Genomic DNA, 17,746 nt, shown 5'->3' with positions numbered 1-17,746 from the left:
ACAAGTTTACACGGAGTCTTGAATAACACAGTCAAATTTCAGTAAAATATCAGATACCTCACACCTCACTGAATAAATTCGTAGGATGATATGGTGCCTCTATCGACAAATCCATATGATTTTTAGAAAGTACCAACCTTCAGACGGCGTCTGTCAAAATTTCATGGCAATCTGACGTTTTGTTCATAAGTTACAGTGGGTTTAGTGATGCTACTTTTGTAATTTTCAAAGCAATGGAAAAATCTGAATTTCGTATGTTGATAAAACATTGCTTTTTGATGGGAAAAAATACCGTTCAATCAAAGTAATGGTTTGATAAGTGTTATGGGGACTCTTCTCCGTCGAGAAAAATGGTAGAGAAGTGGTTTGCTGATTTTAAACGTGGTCGTACAGACACAAATGGTGGTGAACGCACGGTCGCCCAAATTTGGCAATTGTTGCAGAAAACATAAAAAAAGTCTACAAAATAGTTTTGGCCGATAGTAAATTGAAGATTCATGAGAAAGCTGACACCCTGAAGATATCAGAAGGCAGTGTATTCACCATTTTGCATGAACATTTGAAAAACCAATAGCTAATATTATATGGAGTTATTGGTGCGTTTGAAGGAAGAAATTGCGAAAAAACGACCACGAATGAAGAAGAAAATAATGTCACCGTGTCACAAGTCGATCAAAACGATGGCAAAAATAAATTGCACTTTGCAGACTTAAAAATAATGTTCAAGGGAAAGAGATTTGGCTCCAATAAAGAAGTGATTGCCGAAACTAAAGCAAATAAAGTCGAATATTGCCCAAAAGTTGTTGTTTTATTAGTCATCCTACGAACTTATTTTATATCCATTTGTATATGTATTTGGAGTATCGAATAACAAGAGTAACAAGAAGCACAGATCCAATTATTCAAAAGTTGACTGTGGTCTCAATTATTTTTTATTACATTGATTTTTCACAATTGATAAATACAGTTAATTTTTAAACTGAATCATATATACTTGATTATATTAATATAATAATAATTTGGAATCCCATAAAAATCAACCGCACAAAAAGAGTATAGTCAAGTCTATTTTTGTGCTCTTTGTGTGGGAAAAACGATAATGTTTTGTATAAAAATAAAGTATCAAAGGGCAGAAACTTGTTGCAACAGGATTTTCAGGAACAGAAACCCGGATCCAAGCTGTAGCTAAAAGCGAGTTCAAGTCACATTTTGCGAATTCATTATTCAGATTCAGAAATTCTTCCCCGAATTCTACTTGAATTCCAATTAAGGCGTACGTGCATCGTGACCCAAAGTGTGAACGGAATGATTAAAGTATGATTAATATTCTCACGTCAAATCCAAGTGAAAACAACGTTAAACCCGAAAAAAAAAATACCAAAAGAATCTACGAGAAGGAAATTATTTTGGCAATTGCGTGTTGAACAAAAATTACGTTTGTAGCCTTAATATATTCCTTTTCAATTTCCCAGATTTATTAGAGAGATGTAATTTGATGAAGGAACAGTACATGTACATTTGATTCGATTTTTACAAGAGAAACGTAATAAGAAAAGCACTCTTTGTGCAATGGATATTTGTAAAATGAAAGAACAATACAATGGAAGCAATGTTATTTCAGTCTAATTGGAGGCAAAGAAAAAGAAAGATGTATAGCAGAAACGCAGACCAACTTTGAACAGAAACGCTTTGTACTTTGTCGTAGCACAATAACGAACAGGAATAATTGCTTGTCTAGCGAAATTATTAATTAGGGCGAGTATCGAAAATATTTAATTAAATAAATTTCGTTTAGATGTGTAAAAACAAAACCAAATTATATAGAAGCACGAAACAGCGAGAAAATAGAATTTAATTAAATCAAGTAAGATTGTAGCATAGATGAAGAGACACGTATGATACGAATTTAACATTTTCTTTGATGTCCTCATTTCTACTGCAAAGAAGATATGAACTACAAATGTTGAAGTTCATTTGCAAATACTAAGCTAGATATTTCTGTGATAAATCTGATCAATAAAAAGGAAATGATATTTCACGATCGTGTAAATATCACAGCTTAAAAATAAGTAAATGTGTACTTTCATATATAATAACTAATAATAAAATCATGATTTCTTAATAACAAGTATTTATTTGAACGAAAATAACAATTAAATATATAAAGACTTCTTTATTTACAAAAATCTATACTTATTTATTTTTCGAAACCAGTTTAGAATAATACTTTAATTTATTTGATAATTACGTCTATTAAATATACACATGTTATTACATCTCAAATATATTACAATAATTTAGTATTTTAGTGTAATGTCCTTCATACTAAAAGTAAAAATTATATAACACAAATGAAATCACATATTTTTGTTACATCATTGCGTGCATGCAGCATTCGATCTTGTTGGCAATACGCTATAATTTTTTATTTGCGTATTTGGATAAACGTAAAGGAAGGGAATACCTTCATGCTCGTAAATAATCCATTACTTAAGAATCGAACGGCGTATAAGACTGTTACCGGTAATTGAATAATTTATCATTGGGAAATAGAACAACTTCGATTATTATCCACGAGAAATAATGATCTAATTAAAACTATAATTTACTTCATGGAATGCCGTTTGGTAAATTAAATAAATCACTGATATTTGGTAATAAATTACTTTAAATTTCGATGTAATTTTGTTTTGAAACTGCCGTAAGTAGTAATAATGAGGGTACATTATTTTTGAATCATGTTTTTTTTCAATTTCAATTATAATCAATGTTTTATTACGTAAACTTTCAAATAATACGAATTATCTTTGTGTATATTAACTCTACTGTTTGTGTAGTATTATTTGGTTTATTGATTTTATTCTATATATTTTAAAGTCCTCAACGATCTTTCGAATAATAATAGGTGTGTCAATTGGCGTTTAACTTAGAGTAATTGCAGAAAGCAACTTGGAAAGTTCATAAAAATATTGAAAGTTTATAAAAACGTACAATAGGAAAACATATTAAGAATGCATGAATATATAAACTGAGATTAAATTTGCTTATAAATTACTATTTTGTTGAATAATCAATAATTTACACAAATTATTCAATTACATTTGACTGTTATTTAAGTCAAATATAATAAATAAAGAAGAATCAATTTAAAAATATATAATAAATTTACATTATTATAAGCCTGATAGATGATAACCTGAAAATTATACCGAAAAAGTAAATAGTTTGATAATGTGATTATCCGACCAATATCCATAATTAGTAAAGTTTCGATGATATAGCTAATTAGTGGAATTATATTATTTTCTGAATATATTAATTTCTAAGAGATGCATAGTTTTGTTACCAAGGAAGTTTGCTTCAAAACTTTGATGAAACCGGATTATCTCTTTGGGGGGACTCACCACAGATATAATACGTAAATTCAGTATAGTGATTAACTAACTTTAATGAGGATGACTATAGTTTGTATTCATTCTACAAACATCTTGATACTGATATATAGGATTCTCAAGGAAATAGACCAAGTAAAAGCGAAATATTTGAAAACTCGGACAAAGTATATAAAATACATAATAACCAATATATATAAAAAAAAATTCAACAACATGAATCAATATTTAATAAGTACTTGTTAGTTAAATAGTTTTTTTTTAAGAAAGTATTATTTATTATTATATATTATTTATGAAAATAAATAAACATCGTTTTTATAATTTTCTAGTCATGATGCGTATAGTATGTGTTTCTTAAATATAAAGAACTTATTTTTGTATTTAATATGAAAAATATACAATTGATAAATATCTTAATATATTGAATATTTTTATAATAATATGTTAGAGTCATGGAAGTAGTAATATGAATATTCAATACCAATATTAATATAACTAATGCACAATATAATCACATATACCTCACTAATAGGAATATAGAACAGGGCTAACAATAAAGTAAGTAAAGAAAACAAAATTAGAGTAATAATTATATAATTAATTAATATTTATAGAATTCGATAAAATTATTACTATGTAACAAGGCATTATATATAAATAATAAATTTATGCTTTTGACTACAACAGGAAAATTGCTTGCACATTTGCTCATGATTATTCAAATTGTGTATTGATTATAGATAACCAACATTACATTATTGAATTGATTTTTTTTCTCAAACTTATAATTTGGAACTTAAATAATTTTGGACAAAGTTCATGAAATAAAGTAATTTGTTAATGGACTTATTTATTTCTAAATGAAGTGTTACTATTACACTGATCAGTTGTTATATGAAATCGTATGTATAAAAAATGGTTTTTCAAAAAGTATAGATGTTCTATAGACTGTAAAATAGCCTACTGTGTGTAATATGTGTGTATGTTACGCATGTATATCTATCCTATGTAATTTGCATTACAGGTCACAGGGCACATTCGGTGTTCGTTGGTGTGCACATCCCCGTGGAGAGGCGACATTCTCATCGCCGTCACAAACACCACCATCGTTCTTCAGAATGTAGCGCACCAGAGGATGAAAGGCCCAGTAAGCTTATCTATTATAAACCGAAACCAGATTATATTAATAGGGGAACGAAATTACCTCACCCCGCAACCCTGAACAGGTTGTTGTATATAACGTTAAAATCCCCATCCCCTCGATCCGATTCAACTATGATTCAGTAACCACATCGATCTGTGCGTGAAGCTCGTTCGGCCCCGATTTTAAACGTTTCCCCATTTATTTTTCTTTCGGCTGCAAAATCTAAATCCAATCATCTCTGATTCAATTCGATCGGAATTCATACACGAGAAGGGTCGCGATAATTGGGTCACCCGATTCAAACCCTTTATGGACGTTACCATATCCAACCACGTACTGTTTCGGTTTAATGCTAGTTATTTATGTTGCGTGCCTAAAATCTACCCTTTATGCTAAACTGATCCTTTCAGGACTATTAGTGACAAGACGCGCTCGTCTCAGTATTTCAGAGGACGGCGAATTATGTAAGCTAGTGTGTTTTGCAACCGTTTTCTGTTTCTACGTTCTTATCTACTATTTCTTCTATTTCTCTACTAATCTCACTCATTGTTCTACAAACGTCATCTATTTTCGAACGTCATAAATCATAGCAAAAACGGAGCACCTACTTATACATGTCATGAGTCAAACCGACTATAGTCATAGTTTGCATGTCAACTGTTTTATACTTATTTGCGAAATGGCTTCTATAAAGTTCATAGCTTACAGTACTTAATAAAATGCCTCTTATAAAATTATATAGTCTATACCTTATTAGGTATAAGCTTTAAATACTGTTTTTGAATTATTTTTCACTAACTATATCAATGTGCTTTCAACTGAAAAGTCGCTTTTGTTATTTAAAGTGTTTACTAAGTTCTTGAAACTGCGGAAATTCCATCATTTCCTTTTGCATGCAATCTTCGCACGAAATGTGTTTAGCTGCGTTACGTAACGAGAAGTGTTTGTCGGTGTGAATATAATTTACTATTTTTACGTTCGCAATTGTTTTTCATTTATGCTAATTGTTGGGAATCCGTCGTTGCGTCAGTGCGTTTATCTAACGTTCAATTAATTTCCAGGTACTCCGCCAGCTCAGAGGGTCCAATTCATTTTGGGCGAAGAAATAGACGATGGCACCCAGAGCCATCCTCTCTTCTCCGAAATGGAGGAGTTGGTCGGTGATGGTGATGACATGGAATGGAAGGAGACGGCTCGCTGGATCAAATTCGAGGAAGACGTTGAGGAGGGTGGAAACAGGTGGTCGAAGCCGCACGTCGCTACCCTCTCGCTGCATTCTCTTTTCGAGCTACGCAGCCTTCTCCTCAACGGAACTGTCCTCTTGGATATGGAAGCAATCTCCGTCGAGCAGATCGCCGATTTGGTCATTGATAACATGGTCAATGCAGGTACACTTCCAGCGGACAAGAAGGAAAAAGTAAGGGAAACCCTCCTCAAGAGACACAGGCATCAGCACCAGCGCAAGAAGCACGTCCTGCCGCTGATCAGAAGTTTCGCCGATATCGGAAGAAATCATTCCTCGTCTAAAAGTAAATATCATATTTTTAACTACAACAAAACACACTAATCTCTACTAATTTCAACATACAATTAGCATAGTCTCAAACATATAAATTATATATATTTTTTTATAAATCTTGAAGTTTTCGTAAGGTCTTTGATACATTCTTTTCTTGTGTCGTTGGTGACGCTTTTACAGATGGATGTTTTAATTTAATGTGTGTTCAGCCGTCAAGGAATTCGTCATCTCTTAATGTTCACGTTGTGGAGGATATGACAAGCTCGCAAAAACGAAACGGTTCTTATATTTCCGTTCCAGGTTAGACAAAACAGAATGGGGAATCCACAAAAGGAAAATCTCGTTTTCGAAATTCCGTACAATAATCCTAAATACGCGAGTATAACCTGCAAATAAACTGCTTGTTGTTCGTTAAAAAAAAACAAACAAACAATGGACAACAATCAATATAGATTTGAATTTACAAGTATGCTTGGAATTTGGTGGAGGATTTGGTTCGAACTCAATTTGTAATATTTCAAGTAGCTACAATAATTAAATTGGTAACAAAATATTATTAATCTTAATTGAAAGATTATCTTTTCGCAATAAAACTTTCGTTATGTTTTTTTCTATTTTTCCGCGCGCCTGTTCTTCCGGAAAGGATTCATTTTAAGCTCGAATGATTTGGAGAATATTCCGGATTGAAATCCGATGTGACCTAAATGTCATTAAAATTAATCTCACAGCAAAAGCATTCAAGCTTTAAATTAACTTTTCTAAACAACTATGGATATTTGATTAAAAAAATCCATACAAATATGACGAATATTAATTAAAGAAAAACATTTTTTTTAAAAAGCCTTCATTAAGATAAAATCAATTATATATAGATATTAATATTTCAATTGATCGATTTAATGTAATAAAAATGTCATCTAAATTTTTCTATTAACTGGAAAAAAAAAACTTATCTTAATTTAAGCCAATTAAAATCATATATATACATATGAATATAAAATACAAGTTTCTGCCAGATAAAATATCCCCAACTTCCCTTTTAAATGCAAATTTATGACTTTCCAACTAGTCTAATTAACTAAAGACCCTGGAAAATAATAGTACTATTTTTTCTCTTTAATTGATGAACTTTAATATGTAGTTTAAAATAATTATAATAGATTACATCTCTTTGATAAATATTTTGTACCAATTATTCTTAGTAATTTTTAACCCGGCGCATCCACCTACACTTATTTTAATTTATTAAATCGTTTATTACGGAAGTGTATAAATTTGCTTGAAATATTACAATCGACTTGGACTGTATATTCTATAGACTAACAAAGTAGATGTAGAAACACGCATATAATTCTATCGTTGGGGAGATTGTCTCAGTGTCATTGAATAAGCTGAATGTTACATCGAACGTGTCTCGTTATTATCGTTGCTGTTTGGTGGTGGTCGTAGCGATTTGTTTCCATCTAATATAATACAACGTGCGCCTGAGTTGAATGCTAACTGCGAGAAGTTGAAAACGATGGTTCTAGAGAGCTTTTCACATCACCTAGTTTCCACATCAATAGTCGCTTTCGAAACGCAAAGAAGAATTTGTCAAATCTCTTTAATTGCATGTGAATCATTTCATCTTACAATAAGAAAAAAAAAGAAAATTTCTTTATTATTTTTCTCCTTTCCTATTGTTACATAAATCAATGAGAGGAAATTTTCTTTTCTTTCCACAGCCGTTTATAGCGCACACGTCATGGGTTTCACAACATGGTATTGGTTTAGACATCACGGCAAAGGTTTGCTTCTTACCTAACGCACAATAATATCAATAAAATATATATCTTCAAAGTCAATTCTCTTTTACATTTTTTGAGTATTGGAACTTCTTACATTCTATTTTCTTTTCCTTCTGTCAGTTAACTGTTATGCCAATACGAACATAACATGTAATTTCTATAGTGCTTGCATTTCATTTATTTTGTTTATTCTACTCTCTTATACCACGTATTCTGTATGACTAATATATCTCTTTCGGTGTCGTAATAATCAGTGCACCGAGGCCGAATAAAGTATTGTGTGATATGTAATCTACTTTTTGAAAATTTACAGTTATTTTTCGTGAGATTCGCTGTGAGGATTATTGTAATCCTATCGGGAATTTACATATCTTAATGAGTTTCACTGTATCATACTTTACTTTGTCTCGCTGCACATAAATATTTGTATGAAACTGTTGAAATATACGTACATTTCTTTTTTAACTAATTTTTTTAATATACTTTTTACACCACACGACACAACAGAAAAATCTACATATAAATTAAAATAATTATATTTATTTGATTGGATTTTGTTAGCGCTTCGGAAGCCGTTATAAAAATCATCGGAGGAAAAATATGATAATCTCATCAAATTCCATTAGGTTTTTCCTTTTAATATTCATAAGATCGACCGGATAAAATTTTAATTTGTTCGACCTTCCTCTTACAATTTACATAGTCGAATCGCATAACATCTGCGATTTCTTCATAATCTCGTCCCCTACGCTGACATTCAATTTTTTAAATGGATCATTTATACTTTATGCAAATCGTTTTTCTAATTTTCTTCTTATTAAACGGTTAATTTTTATTAATTTCCTACATTGTTTGTAAATAACAACTTTTGATATGTCAAAATATATGGTTTATGTTTGGTTTGATAATATTTAATAAATTGTTTTCTACTCATTTTAATAATTATTTAGTAAATTTGTAAGGGTGCCCAATTTGAAGTTGATGTTTTTTTATGTAAAAAGTTGCGTCTAGTGATTCTAAAAATTGCAGAAAATGTATTAAAAAACAAATCCTAATAAATTTAATTAATATATATAAACAATGAGATAGAATATTATAATACTAGAATTGATAATTCCCGTATTATTGTTTACTCGAAATTATAGAACGACAAAAATGACGTAATTGTCAATAATATATGAATTGCGTTTCTTATTCTGGAATTGATAGATTTATGTGCTGTAAATATGGGGGCTATGACGTAGATGGCAGATGAGTTTGTTGTTACGTGGCTTATTAATGGATTGATTACGAAATGGATTAAATACACTCTTTCCTTCATACGAGGGTTGCAAACTCATTACGTATTCGCGTCTCTTCTTGAAATTGAATTATTCCAGCCCCGTCGTTTCCACGTGGGCCGTAAAAATTAATCTTCCATGAGCAAATTTCAACGGAGTACACTCAACTACATATATATATATGTTCAAATACATATACCAGCTTGTGCTTCAATTTATTTTTGTTCTGTAATTATTTATTTTGTTATACATATATGTGTTTCTTAATTGCGTGTGATTGCTTCGTTTACTATCATCATATGTTGTTACTGTTATGTCTTTAATTTTCGAAGTATTCCGCTGTTCACCAGAAGCAACGTTCTTGATCTTATGTGATTTGCTTTGCAGTTGAAGAACAGACCTTCGGGGATGGTCTTGGGAAGCAACCGGATTTTGGGAAATTCTTAACGATTCCCGGCCAGGGTAAAGTGTTCGCTGTTACCAATGAAATCCTGCCGCAAGCAATTTCGAACATCCTTCTTTATTTATGTCAGCATGCTTTTTTATCATAGCGTCATCATAGAATGCAACATTTCGTAGCAGCATTTTTTTTTCTTTACTTGTTGATCCATTCTTTTTTTTTATGTATTTTGTTCTATGATTTCTTGTTGTTTTATTCGATGTATTTGCTTTTTGCCTGCTCGATGTAATCGTCGCTTTCAGTTACTAATCTGCATCTGATGCTTTAGGAAATGACAAGACACCGTCGCCCGACAGCTTGACAAAGAGTTCCAGCGCTCAATCCATCAGCAGGAATCACAGCTCGAATAACTTGGAGGGTGCCAACGGCGATATTCCGCAGCACAATTTACAATTCATGAGGAAAATACCGCCGGGTGCGGAAGCCAGTAACATCCTTGTAGGAGAAGTTGATTTCCTCGATAAAACCGTATCAGCTTTTATCCGTCTGAATGCTGGAACCGTTATGGGGGATTTAACCGAAGTCCCTGTACCGACGAGATTCCTTTTCGTCCTGCTGACCCCGAACAATGGCAACGCGGGATACCATGAAATTGGAAGAGCTATGGCCACTCTCATGTCAGACGAGGTTTTCCACGAGGTGGCTTATAGGGCTAAGAATCGCAGCCATTTGCTGGCCGGAATTGATGAGTTCTTGGATGCCGTCACAGTTTTACCACCCGGCGAATGGGATCCTGCTATTAGGATTGAACCACCTGCAGCGATACCATCACAGGTATAGTCTATAGTACTCTATAAAACGTGTAATGACTAATAACGAAATTTCATGATATAGGACGTCAGGAAACGACCACCTGAAAAGCCAACGGAAGAGGTCGATGAGCAGGAGGAAGAGGCTAAGCAGCGAGAGGAGTCCGGTCTTGCACGCAGCGGTAGACTATTCGGAGGTTTAATTAACGATCTCAAGCGAAAGACACCGTTCTATTGGTCGGACTTTAAAGACGCGCTGTCTCTGCAATGCATCGCATCCTGGATTTTCTTGTACTTCGCATGTCTCTCCCCGATCATCACATTCGGTGGTTTATTGTCGGAAGCAACAGGCAAGAATATGGCCGCTATGGAGTCATTAGTTTCCGGTTTCGTCTGCGGATTAGGGTACGGCTTGTTCTCCGGTCAACCCTTAACGATATTAGGTTCGACCGGTCCAGTACTCGTCTTCGAAACTATAGTGTACGAGTTTTGCCAAACGTTGCACTGGGACTACCTTTCCTTCAGATTCTGGATCGGAGCATGGATTGCAGTCATTCTCCTCATCCTGGTAGCTGTCGATGCTAGCGCCTTAGTGTGCTACATCACTAGATTTACGGAGGAAAATTTTGCTACGCTCATTGCTTTTATTTTCATTTACAAGGTATGATTTAATTGTATCTTAACTATAGGTTTTTAAACTACGTTGGTATGTTTTTCAGGCCGTCGAAAATGTAATTTTGATTGGCAAAAAATTCCCAATTAACACGACCGGACTGGACGTAATACCATTCGATTGCGATTGCTTCATAAATGACTCTGTCAAAGAGAATTACCCGGAGGTTGGCAACTGGTCGAACGTGAATAAAACTGCGTGCTTGGTAAAAAAATCCTGACCTACTGTTAGCTATAATTCCATTATACTATATTTGTGATTTTAGGAATTTAACGGAACATTGATTGGTGAAGGATGTTTTGCGCCGCATTACGTGCCTGACGTGTTCCTGATGTCGATAATCCTGTTCCTCGGCACTTTCATACTCTCCGTTCAATTAAAGGACTTCAAGAACGCGCTCTTCTTTCCGGCCAAGGTAAGCAATTACATTAAAACTAATCGTATCAATTACAAAAATTATTTCTCTCTCAGGTCCGTGCTTTTATAAGCGACTTCGCCGTAATTATCGCAATCCTATCGATGTCCCTAATGGATTACGTGGTGGGAATTTCAACCCCGAAACTAGAAGTTCCACATGAATTGAAGCCAACTTTACCAAACCGTGGTTGGATTGTGTCGCCTTTCATGAACCCGATATACTCTATATTCCTGGCTATCCTTCCCGCCCTCCTCGGAACAATCCTCATCTTCATGGACCAACAAATCACGAGCGTGATCATCAATCGTAAAGAGAACAAATTAAAGAAGGGCTGCGGCTATCATTTAGATCTCTTCATTTTATCGATTCTGATTATGATTTGCTCCCTGATGGGATTGCCTTGGTTCGTGGCTGCAACGGTGCTCTCCATAAATCATGTGAACAGCCTGAAGCAAGAATCGGAATGCGCTGCTCCCGGCGAAAAGCCCCAGTTCCTTGGTGTCCGAGAACAACGTGTCACTCACATTCTCATCTTCTTAACAATCGGCTTGAGCGTCTTCCTCACTCCCATGCTCGGCCACATACCGATGCCAGTACTTTTCGGAGTCTTCCTCTATATGGGCGTCGCCTCCCTCAAGGGTTTACAATTCTTTGATCGAATCCTTATCATATTCATGCCAGTCAAGTATCAACCGGATTACATGTTCTTGAGACAGGTAAAGAAAGCGTGCTGCCATTAACCTCGAAAGATTCATTGATAAATTGCGTTTCTTTTGATTGTTTCTCTTTTAGGTTCCTCTGAAACGTGTGCATATATTCACATTAATCCAGATAGCTTGCTTGGTTTGTTTGTGGGTAATCAAATCGTTTAGCACAACATCAATCCTGTTTCCACTTATGCTCGTTGTGATGATCGGCATCAGGAAGTCATTGGACTTGGTGTTTACACGCAGGGAACTGAAGATCTTGGACGATGTCATGCCGGAAATGAGTAAACGCACGGAGCTGGCAATGATCGATGTTGAGGTGGGCTGGAAGTCGAAACTTAGGAAATTCTGTTGTAGCAAATCTCTATTTAATAGCAGCAAAACCGAAAAAATAATCGTTGACAAAATTTAAAATCATATAATATATATTACGTACATATATATACACACAACTATATACATATAAATCTATAAATTTAATAACATTTAGAAAGATTAATCAAGAGGTATGTACTTAGGTTTTTTTTTCTTGAAAAATTCGACAAAATTCTAGTCATTCACATCAAAATTCACGAAATGAAAAAGAAAATATAATATACCTCACCTCATCTCATTAACAAACTACACGACACAAATTGTATTTGTTTCGCTTCCACTTCTTTATTTCTTGTTTCATTGATTTGTCGAAACATACGGGTTAGAAAGAAACGAATGAGCCAATTCTTCCGTTCCGTTCCACATGCAAAAGGAAGAATTCTACTCTCATTATGATTATAAAATAATATTTTGTATTATTATTTTTTAATTTATCTCTCTCTTCCCATTTATCTATTTTTTTTATCTATTAGTGCAATTATTTATAATTTATTATATCCTTAGTGCAAGATTTTTCTTTTAGCTCTTGCACATATATTATATATGTGAACAACAATAGAATGTGTTTAAATTATTATTTTAAGGAGAAAGAAATAGCAGTATTCTAGTGATTCTCTTCATGTAGCTATATTATTAATATTATTATTTTTGTTTAGTTTATTATCCTTATTTATCCTTATTTTAAGTTAATAAATATACAGCAAACTCATCACAGTTGTATCACAAAACATCTTTTTTTTTTTTTTTTTTTTCAGCTCTCATCTTTCCTTGTAACCTAAATCATTCGCTCGATGTTTAACACCTAGTATATTCGCTTTATTACTAGTTTGCTTGAAATTGATAGATTACCATATATATATATTCCTTTTCCTATTAATATTTATGTTTTTATTAATGAACCTATTTTGTTTCATTGAATGTCAACCTGTTTTGTGTTCTTTAACCATAAAAAGTAATTTGTAACTAGTCAAGAATTGTTTTTGTAATATACAAAAGACAATATTTACGCTTAACCCATATAAACTATATATTTTTGTCCATGTTTAATGCTATTGCATCTTTGTAAGTTAAGAATCGGAAAAATCGAAACGTTGGGTTTTTACTATTTTGTTTGAAACAATTTTGCTTTATGTAATTTCAATTGATAACCATTCATAACTACAAGAAATATATACATGAAATACCCAATTCTTGCATTATCATCCTTTTTAACATCTTTAGTTTGTTCATCCTTCTGCTCCATAACACTGAACACTTTTCATACCATATTATAAATTAAATTTAGTTAAAATATTAATTATCAATTAGAGAATGTCAGTATAATTAATCAACAGCTAATCAAGCGTACAATTTTGATAGGACTCTAATTAGAGCCGTGCGTGATATCACATTATAATTAGATTTGGTATTGAAGAACAAATTGCTCATGAAGAATCCATTGATGTGACATCAATTTGTGTTCACGTATCGTTGGGTTGAGCCTCGAGGGGTTTTAAACCCTATGTAAATTTCCAATCCAGATTTACTAACTGGACATAATATACACGGGAGATGTGTATTGATTTTTTTTTATTATAAAATAACAATTTGATGTTGAAATATTTATATAGTAATATTCTTTAATTATACAATATTTAACTCAAAGGAATTAACATAGATTAGTAAGTATCATCTTTATTATTTCTCGCTTTGTTGTATTAACGTAATGTTTCTTTATTTTCTTTGGAATGTTATGGAATATTATTAACAAAGAGAGAAAAAAAATCATAATAGATAATGACAGAATTGCTCTGATTACGTCACAGGATTTCTTATAACTGTTATGCAACGCGTTTCGGGCTTTTATTCGGAAGGCGCACTGCCAACTCGCATTTCTATTTTCATTGAAGCGATTTTTTATACGCGAGGCGAGGCTCGAGAAAAATAAGATTTGGTGCTAAAAATAAACTTTATACGATACCTCGATGATATTCGGACATACGACCCAGTAATACCAGCAAATGTACCAATTATTTTTAGGGCAAACCTTTGGAGATCGAGAACTCGGGAAACCTGAAAATACCGTTGGCCAATGGTAACGTCATGAATATTCCCCTATCGGCGATCAACATCAGCGAGGAGGTCAACAAAACAGGCATATGGAAGCAGGTGAACCAGTCCAACAAGCGCGAAAAGGAGAAGGAGAAGAAGAAAAGTCCGCACAAGGTGTCTGGGTTAGTTTGTTGCGACTCGCTAGAGACATTCGACTGATTGTATTTCTCTTGTTTGCTTTTGCTTGAAGTCGCTTCAAGAAGAAGAAACACAGCAAGAAAGATGATAAACCGAAGGAACGCAACAGATTGGAGAAACGGTTGAGCACGATGGATGAGGAAGATGAGGACGAGGGCATCACTATTAAGGTGACAGAGACGGTATCCCTCCATATGTAAATTGTAAATAAGATATGTGACACTGCACCAAACAAAAAATCCTAACAATACACACAAAAACACACACAATACGATATAACTATAGCGTTTATGTGAGTATGAATATTGGTAACACAAGAAACTACAAGATAATCCCCCTTATTTATTGATATTACTTTTTTTTTTGGTATGTGTTTTTTTTATTATTGGTATCTTTCTTACTTCCCCCTAATTCAGTAGATAGTTTATTTATTTTCATGTGAATTTGAAGTTTCAAATTTAAATATATAAGGAAATGTGATTTTACAGCTTACATGTGCAACGGAAAATGGTACTAAAATATTAAGTTAAATGGCTTTTGCATGCTGCTGCATTGAATTGAAAAAAAAATGGTTTTTTCAAATGTTTTACAGTAATTCAAGTAGTTGCATGTTATAAGTATGATAATTTTATTTAAATATTGATTCATCGTTTCAACCGATTAAGATGTTATATTATAGTTTTCATCACCTTTTTTTCCAAAACTGATAATATTGTTGGAATGTTTTCAAGTGTTAATATTGTTCACAATTTTATCTTCTTCCGATACAAATTTAATCTATATTATCTTATATTATTACGGAGAAAATCATTAACATTATTTTTCAATTTATAAATGTACTATCATAATCTTATATTGGATAGTACAGTTGCTAGAAGGTTTTCAAAAATAATCAACAACACAATTAATGTGCTTAAATGAAACAAATTTCCATTATCACTTATAAGGAATAAATTATTAACTAATTACATAATAATGTACATAAAATGATGTGATCACATTATGTCACAATAATGATTTTTTATCTGCTATTATTTCAACATCTTCCTAGATATCAAATTGAAAGTGTATATTCTAGACCAGTAGTCGGTTGCGGAGCCGCATGCGGCTCTTTCATTGATTAGTTTTGGCTCTTTTAGTTATTAAACCACTTATTTAATAGAACCAAGAGTTCGGTCTATGGACCATAGGTTGCTCATTACTGCATGCGGTTTACTCTTTTTATATGATAAAATCTTAAAAATGGATCTTCACTCCAAAGAGGTTGTCGATCCCTTGTTCTAAACCCGTAGTATAATACCACAGATTTTTCATAGACTTTGGATAATTTTTATTTAAGATTTACTAATTTCCCTCAATAATATGTTTGTTATTCAATCCTAAATGGTGTCTATTTTTTGTAAATTTACATTTTCATATGAGTTTTACTTCAGTTGTTTAAACACATAGATTAATATTATAATTAGCAAAAATTATATTTATAGTGATTTGCTTAATATTATTCCACTCAAATTATTATTTTTTAGTTATATATTAAGTAGATAACGAGACGTGAAGGAAATTATTAATATAGTTCTGGTTGGCGTTTTCTTCTACGAGAACTAATATAATATTCATATTTTATTCATAAAATAAACTTTAATTAAATGATATAAAGAAATACATTATTCATAATAATCAATTAAAGAAAGTTTAATTTTAGTTTTTTATATCTTATGAATTTAAAACTTACTGACAATAATATATCTGGTAATACTAATCAGTATTAACAGAATTTTAAAATACTTATCGAAGATATTGATAATTGTGAAAAGAATGAAGTTTGAAGAAATATTTATTGCACCTTTTATGATTTTTTTTTGTCGCGTTCGAATCTCAATTAGCTGAAATGTTCCAACCCACATGCATAGTTTTAAATATATTTTAACATATTTTTGTTTGCAGCGTGAAGTTTGGCTTGTGGATAAATCGAAATGCAATAACAAAGAAGAGACCTGCGTATAAATGCGATAGTTTATACATCATTATTAAACAGAATGGCTGTGTGCAAATACCAAATTATTAACCAGATGATACTAACCAAACAGAATGAACGTATGCATCATTTTCATATAATGCAGAGTGTGTTTACCTTAATAACTGCAATAGGCTGAAATTGCGTTGATCTCACATTTATTTATTACAGTTTTTTGATTATTTTTTTTGTTGATTTAAAGGCCTAATTTGTATAATTTTGAATGGTAATTGAAATTAATGCTTTATACAAAAACGGTTGTTTCCTTATTATTATTTTTTATTAAAAAAAAACAGACACACTCTGCATGCATATATTTTTTAAATGTAATATTAATAAACGTTTGAATGTTTTTCATCCCTTCAATGTTTGTATTTATTGGTGTATATGATTTTAGATTTATGAGAAGCGTGTAGAATTTGTGTATTTTTTTGCAAATGCACAGCAAAAGAAATACTTGAGTTTTATGCCGATTTTGTGTTCACGTGAATGTGTAGACAGGAAACGATTGCTCGTCGAAATTTATTTTAAATGTATTTCAACGTTACGAAAACCCAACTGCATTTTCTTTAAAATATATCATTAATTTGTACCTAAATTCATTACAACTAAATCAACTTTGAACCAATTTACTCTAACTGTAACGACTTCTAGAGTTTTAATCATTACTTTGAATATCTTGTATCAATATTATTTATTTTAAACTCCTGACCACGAGAAGTGCCTAAACAAGTCGTTTTTGCAAAATCTTTTCACTTTAGTTAAGAAATACTATTAGACGTGAGATCGGTTGGTGTTTTCGGCGTTGATTATTGTCGGTTTTATAAATATATATATATTTATCTATGTATGCCAATAATGAGAAGGTAGATATTAAAATTTAGAATGCCTTTTTGTATGTGTCTGCGAGACAAAAAAAAACATGATGTATTATGTGTAGAATTTACCTCTTATAAATAAAATATAGATAATAAATCAGCGAGGAAGTTAGCTCAA

The 17,746-nt window shown here is 32.2% G+C and overlaps 1 protein-coding gene across 12 annotated transcripts in view; it reads left to right on the top strand.

Annotated features, from left to right (window-relative positions):
- Positions 1 to 16,967, top strand: part of LOC108564779 (sodium bicarbonate cotransporter 3) — an 81,796-nt gene extending 64,829 nt beyond the window's left edge. For 5 of the 12 annotated variants that reach the window (XM_017923894.1, XM_017923897.1, XM_017923893.1 and 2 more), the window contains 13 exons: positions 4,420 to 4,542; positions 4,950 to 5,003; positions 5,601 to 6,068; positions 6,239 to 6,358; positions 9,854 to 10,359; positions 10,420 to 10,995; positions 11,054 to 11,212; positions 11,273 to 11,422; positions 11,479 to 12,141; positions 12,218 to 12,451; positions 14,527 to 14,720; positions 14,789 to 14,906; positions 16,681 to 16,967. In XM_017923894.1, coding sequence (XP_017779383.1) covers positions 4,420 to 4,542; positions 4,950 to 5,003; positions 5,601 to 6,068; positions 6,239 to 6,358; positions 9,854 to 10,359; positions 10,420 to 10,995; positions 11,054 to 11,212; positions 11,273 to 11,422; positions 11,479 to 12,141; positions 12,218 to 12,451; positions 14,527 to 14,720; positions 14,789 to 14,906; positions 16,681 to 16,740 — 3,425 coding nt within the window. In that variant the 3' untranslated portion in view covers positions 16,741 to 16,967. Of the gene's footprint in view, positions 1 to 4,419; positions 4,543 to 4,949; positions 5,004 to 5,600; positions 6,069 to 6,238; positions 6,359 to 9,512; positions 9,588 to 9,853; positions 10,360 to 10,419; positions 10,996 to 11,053; positions 11,213 to 11,272; positions 11,423 to 11,478; positions 12,142 to 12,217; positions 12,452 to 14,526; positions 14,721 to 14,788; positions 14,907 to 15,224; positions 15,247 to 16,680 lie in introns of all 12 variants that reach the window. The other 7 variants (XM_017923896.1, XM_017923899.1, XM_017923901.1 and 4 more) reach the window with 7 other exon arrangements.
- The last annotated feature ends 779 nt before the right edge of the window (positions 16,968 to 17,746 follow it).

The sequence above is a fragment of the Nicrophorus vespilloides genome, unplaced genomic scaffold (assembly GCF_001412225.1).
Source record: "Nicrophorus vespilloides isolate i.1.1-1 unplaced genomic scaffold, Nicve_v1.0, whole genome shotgun sequence".
Taxonomy (NCBI): Eukaryota; Metazoa; Arthropoda; class Insecta; order Coleoptera; family Silphidae; genus Nicrophorus; species Nicrophorus vespilloides.
The sequence above is the reverse complement of the archived record's forward strand: the minus strand, read 5'-3'. Positions and strand labels throughout refer to the sequence as shown.